The 6,000-nt window shown below is 44.0% G+C and overlaps 1 protein-coding gene across 2 annotated transcripts in view; it reads left to right on the top strand.

Moving 5' to 3' along the window:
- The window catches only part of LOC143298371 (uncharacterized), a 128,794-nt gene that overhangs the window by 88,743 nt on the left and 34,051 nt on the right, over nt 1-6,000 (top strand). For both annotated transcript variants that reach the window (XM_076611274.1, XM_076611273.1), the window contains exon 8: nt 14-375. In XM_076611274.1, the coding sequence (XP_076467389.1) occupies nt 14-375 (362 nt within the window). The remainder of the gene's footprint in view (nt 1-13; nt 376-6,000) is intronic.

Below are 6,000 nucleotides of genomic sequence, written 5' to 3'. Positions count from 1 at the left end.
TCTGTCCCCTCAGAACAACCTGGCCAAGAAACGGGAGCAGATGAAGACTATGAAGATGCCAGAGCTGTCGGAGCACGCCGAGTCCTCCTCCGATACCGAGCAGCAACAGCCACCACCCTCTGTCGGCAACGGGGGCGCTACTCTGCCTTCCTCATCTTCGCCAAAAACGCCGCTCGTTTCGGCCAGGTCTGGAGATAATGACGATTCGTGCCGGATGGACAGCAACAGTAGTGGTGGTGGTGGTGGTGGTGGTGTTGAGGTGGTTAGGCCCCCCTCCCCCTCCAAGGATCCCGTGACCCCCAGCATCCCCGAGTCCTTCTTGAAGAAGCTGGGTTTGTCCGCTGCGGATAAGAACGTGGTGAATGGAGAAACGTCGTGAGTATGATTTAGTCACTGTTGTTTACTTTTTTTTTGTCTGGGGACTGTTTGTGGTAGAGAGGTGATGATGATGCTGTTTGTCTGCTTGTATCCGTCTCTGTTTGCTCTGCCTCTTATTTATTGTCTGCATATTTTGTCTGTCTCTATGTTTCTGTCTGCTTATCAGTTTGTCTGCCCATGTTTCGCGTTTGTGTGCATGTATGTTAATCTATGGGTTGTGTGTGTGTGTGTGTGTGTGTGTGTGTGTGTGTGTGTGTATACACATGTTCTGCCACCTCTTTCTTTTCATCTATAGCCCAGGGTTACGTGGAAAAGCGTTATTTGAAATGTTTATCTCGTCATTCTCTTGGTGAAATAAAGTTTGGTCCCTCACCCTCTCTCTCCCTCTCTGATGCACACTCAAAACACACACACACACACACACACACACACACACACACACCTGTCACACACCTGTCTCCTTGCTGAAGCAGGTGCGCTTTAACGATCCTTACAAAATGATGAAATATAATATCGTGGATTCTAAACAACAACAAAGAAGAAACATCTAAACAAATGCAAAATCTAAACGTGCACCACAGGGAACGCGTTCTGCGTCATAGTTTTTAAAGCGTAAGCTCAGAACCGAACACTGAACACAGACATCAGCACAGAAAGCACTGAAAACTGATCTTGACAAGGAAAGCACTAAAACTGACTTTGACAATGATGCATTGACCATGACACTGAAGGCGCAAAAAAACTGACCATGACATTGAAACGCTGAAAATCGATTTTGACAGTGAAAGCACAAAATAGGGTAGGTATGGGTAATTGCGAACAGCGTGTAATTGCGAACGATTCGTATCCACCCCACTTCGAAGCGTTCATAACGGTTGCATTGCACAATTTAACGTCTGCTACGACCTTTTTCTAATACCTTAATGAATGTCCATTTCCAAGAACCAGACAAACATCAGCTATTTCTGGCTATTTCCGCGCTCTTTCTTCTCTTCGCGCCCCACTGCCGACCAAAGTTAAAACGTGCTCTCAAAATCCTCAAACCAAGTGAAGCAAATTGTGAGACTTTTACACATTTTAGAATAGTTGATTTGATGGGATATGTTGAATGCGCTTTACCAGTGTTGGGAGAATTCAAGAAAGCATTGGTGACAGATCAGAACGTCAGTTTTGACAGGAATCTGCAAAATAATGTCGTTTGCAATTAGATCATTGGATATTTTGACGTGAGTTTATTTGCGAACAATGCAGCACAATTACTGAGCACTCTTAAAAGTGTGTGTTTGTGTGCAGTGTGGTGTGTGTGTGTGTGTTTACATGTCTGTTTGTGTGCATGTGTGATCAAAGTCAGCAATACAATAGTCTGGTGTGATGTTCCAATAATATGTTATGTCTAATTAGTGAAAGACCTGTTTCTGTTTTAATTGTCTACATGTACCCAAAGCCATCGTTCGCAATTGGACTTTACCGTTCGCATTTACCCTCAGGCACCCTTGCTTTTTCAATTGTCCGACAAAACGTTAGAAAAAGTGACCAGACGAACTTTTCCTGGTACAACCAGTCGGAGAAAGCCTTCAAAAACAAAAGAACTACGTTTGACTATCGTACACGTTATCTTTACGGTGCACACGTTGAGATGTTCGCTTCCACTGGACCGTTCGCAATTAGGCATACCTACCTTACTGACTGAGAATGAAAGCACTAAAAAATGACTTGCTCACTGAAAACACGAAAAGCGTACGCTACCTTTACATTGAAAGCACTAAAATCAAGCTCAGTACTGAAAGCGCACAGAACCGATCTTTACATGGAAATCAGCATGGTTGACAAGTCTATCTAGCCTTGTGTGTGTGTGTGTGTGTGTGTGTGTGTGTGTGTGTGTGTGTGTGTGTGCGTGCGTGCGTGCGTGCGTGCTTGCTTGCTTGTATGTGTGTGTGTGGTTTGTGCGTGTCTGCCAATCTGTCTGGCTTTGACGATACAGGAAATCGAGAATGTAGCAGCATGTAGTCATGATTTTTTTTTTCTTCTTCTTCTTCTTCTTCTTCTTTTTTTTTTTTGTTTTTGTTTTTGTTGTTGTTAATGTGTGTGTGTGATGTGTGGGATTGTGTTCCACCTCTGCCGTGGGCGTGTGCGCATGTGAGCTTTCAAATCTTATTACTACCTGGCAAGCTTCCGAAGTTCAGAACACCCTCGAGAGCGAGAGAGAGAGACAGAGAACACTAGTGTGGCTTCGTAAAGTGCGTTCAGTCCATGATAACTTGCGAGACTGATAATGCGGGGAAATGGGGAGGAGTCGAAGGTCGACCAACAGAAAGGGCAAAACGTGTGTGATCACTGAGGTATATCTTCCAGTATGCATAGAAGTCAAGGCGTGATGCTTGTTCCGCAGCAGCCAAGTGCGTTTGTTGATTAAGAAGATTGAGGGCTTTGTCCGGGTTCAACATTCGATCGCGCCGGGCACATAAGGACTGTAGGCTTGGTAGTAATTAGTTGGGAGGAAGAGGATGGGAAGTGAACAGGCTGTAGATGCCGACTGTTGTGAGACAGAAAGTGAAGAAGGATGACATGCAGTGAACTGAGCAATGGAAAAAAAATGTCAGAATTGGGGTTTTCTATGTTTTTATGTATCCTTATTATCCTTTTCTGGATGTTTTATGCTCATAATTATCTGGAGCCCAGTGTTTGATAATTCTTCTACGGTTCACCACACTTTACTATGATAATTATTGATGATTTATGTTGCATGTCAGTTAGATGAAATATAATTCACTTCATTTACCCTCCAGTTTTACTGCAATGAAATATTTGGCATTTTGATAAAACCTCAAAGGGGATATATATAAATTAAAAAAAATAAACACACACACACACACACACACACACACACACATACATACATACATACTCTCGCACACACGCTCACAACATACATAACCACTCATGCACGCACGCACACACATGCTCGCACATACACAGGCACACGCATACATATCCGCACGCTTGTGCACCACCACTACCACCCACCACCCACACACACAAAGACGAGCGTGCAAACACAAACATACACGCACACACAAAAAAACACCTGCGCGCGCGCACACGCACACACACACACACACACACACACACACACACACACACACACACACACACACACACATGCGCGTGCGCGCTCACGATGAATATATTTCATCATCTTGAAGAGAGAGACACAAAGAGCGATAGACAGGCAGACAGAGTAGTATTAGATGGGAGTTAAATTGTGTCCTATCTTGGATCAGCAGACCCAATTGATCGCGATAGGTAGTGTGGTTACGTACTCAGTCCCCCGTTATCACCAAACAGTCGTCAGACATTATCCCACAGCTTCTCTACATACCTATACCACCTGTACGTGGCTGGGATTGGTTATGAGTATGCGTGCCACGCACTCTAATGCAATCTCACTCAATTTCACTCTCATGCAATCTAAATCAACCTGCTGATTCACCTGCAGTTACTTGCGTCACATATGTGTCGGTCTTCTTTAGTTGCCGTTTCGGTACTCAGGCCTTTGATTCCAGCTGATATCGCCTTCGGTTGAACTCCGGTGGTTAGTCTAGGTTAGTGCCAGATTGTAGTGGTGGTAGTCGGTGGGTAATTGCTCCATCATTACCGCCTTTTGTTCTTCGATCACGGGGTGTGTGGGAGGGATTGTCTTTTTTTTGTGATACCGTGACTTATGAAGTTTTATGTTGGTGTCATGGATGATGTTCGTGCGGTTTCCGAGAGATTCAACAAGGAGTTGACAGAGTGGAAGGATCGGTAATGTAATGTCAGCTCTTGTCTGCCTGTCTGTTTGTCTGTCTGTCAGACTTTGTCCATATCTCTTTCTCTGTTTGTGTCTATTCTCTGTCGTTATACTGTCTCTCGTTCTGTCTGTCTCTGTCTGTCTGTCTGTCTCTCTCTGCAGAATATGTGTTTGTATTTTAGTGTCTGCATACTTGCCTGCTTCTCTCTCTCTCTTTTTTTTCCTCTCTTTCCCTCTCTTTCTCTGTCTCTTTTCCTCTCTCTTTCTCTCCTTCTGTCTCTCCGTCCGCATTCTCTTCCTTTTTCCTCTTCCCCCGATCCCAATCTCTCTTCTTACTCTCATTCCCTTTTCTTCCTGCTCTTCCGTCACCTCCCCTTTCCTCCTCCTTCTTGTCCTCCTTCTCTTTCTTCTCCCCCATTGCTTCTTTCTCCCTCCCATCTCCCTGTACAGTTCTCATCCACTGGAAACAGGGAAAATTTCAGGTTTAAGGTTGTTCCATTGCAGTAATTTGATTTCTGGTCCAGTGGTTGCGCACCCCCACCCCCCCTTCATGTCTGATTATTAGTTTTCGGTTGCTCTTTCCTTTCACTTATTCTTTTTCCTTTCCCTGTTATTCTCTCTCTCTCTCTCTCTCTCTCTCTCTCTCTCTCTCTCTCTCTCTCTCTCTCTCTCTCTCTCTTTCTTTCTCTCTCTCTCTCTGTCTCTCTCGCTTCCTCTCTCTCTCTCTCTCTCTCTCTCTCTCTCTCTCTCTTCTCTCTCTCTCTCTCCCACCCCTCTTCCTCCCTCCCTCAATTTTGGGATAACTGTGTGTGCGTGCGCAGTGTGTGTGTGTATTCATACAGTTATGAATATGGTCAGCGCTTTGGATTCTAGATCATGTACCTGTGAAATTGATATTAAAATAAAAGCCTAATATTGCATGTCTGTCTGCCTATCTATATGTTTTCACCCTTGCCTACTTGCTTTGTATTTCTTATCTGCCTGTCTGTGCATACTTGCACGCACACATACACGGAGGTGCGCGCGTGAACTGTCTCTCTCTCTCTCACTCACTCTCTCACACACACACACACACACACACACACACACACACACACACACTTACTTAATCACATTGTCTGCTGTGTCTATGACCCATGACAAACACACACAAACAACAAACACAAAAACTTGACAACTTCTACTGGCTTTCTTTCATTTTCCGGCAATACTGACCAAAAACACGGGATGGAGGATATACATTATCACACATCCACTCTGTGAGGCCAAGAGCTCCACGGGTCAGCGTATTATCACTGAAGTGGCCACCCCTTCGAGTCCTTAATCGAACCTTCAGTACTCCGGCAAAAGATCTGAGATGACTTTTCAAGTGAGCTACGACTGTGAACTTTGAGGCATACAAGATAGAAACGGACTTTCTTTAGAAGGGTCTTATATTTCCAGGGACATGTTTGTTTCGCTTTTTTCCCCGCCACGTTGTTTTGTGCGTTTTAAAATGTATCATGGATATTATCGCTTCTCTTTCGCATGTAGGGAAAGTTCCATGGATGCTTTACATGTATTTCTTCTTCAGACATAATTTTATTACACATGGTTCAGTTTGTTTTTAAGTGTGTTTTTCTTCTTCTTCTTCTACTTTCGTGTTGTTGGTGTGTTGGGTGGTTTTTTTTGTGGTTTTTTTTTGGTGTTTTTTTGGGTTGTTTTTTTTTTATATTTAAATACATCCAGCAAGCTTAGTTCGCACAAAGTTTCAGTTTAACTATGGGTATAAGTAAACACACAAGTACTAACACGTGTACACGCAAGCACGCACACACACGCAAGTACACACA

This window comes from Babylonia areolata, chromosome 23, assembly GCF_041734735.1.
Source record: "Babylonia areolata isolate BAREFJ2019XMU chromosome 23, ASM4173473v1, whole genome shotgun sequence".
Classification (NCBI taxonomy): Eukaryota; Metazoa; Mollusca; class Gastropoda; order Neogastropoda; family Buccinidae; genus Babylonia; species Babylonia areolata.
The sequence above is the reverse complement of the archived record's forward strand: the minus strand, read 5'-3'. Positions and strand labels throughout refer to the sequence as shown.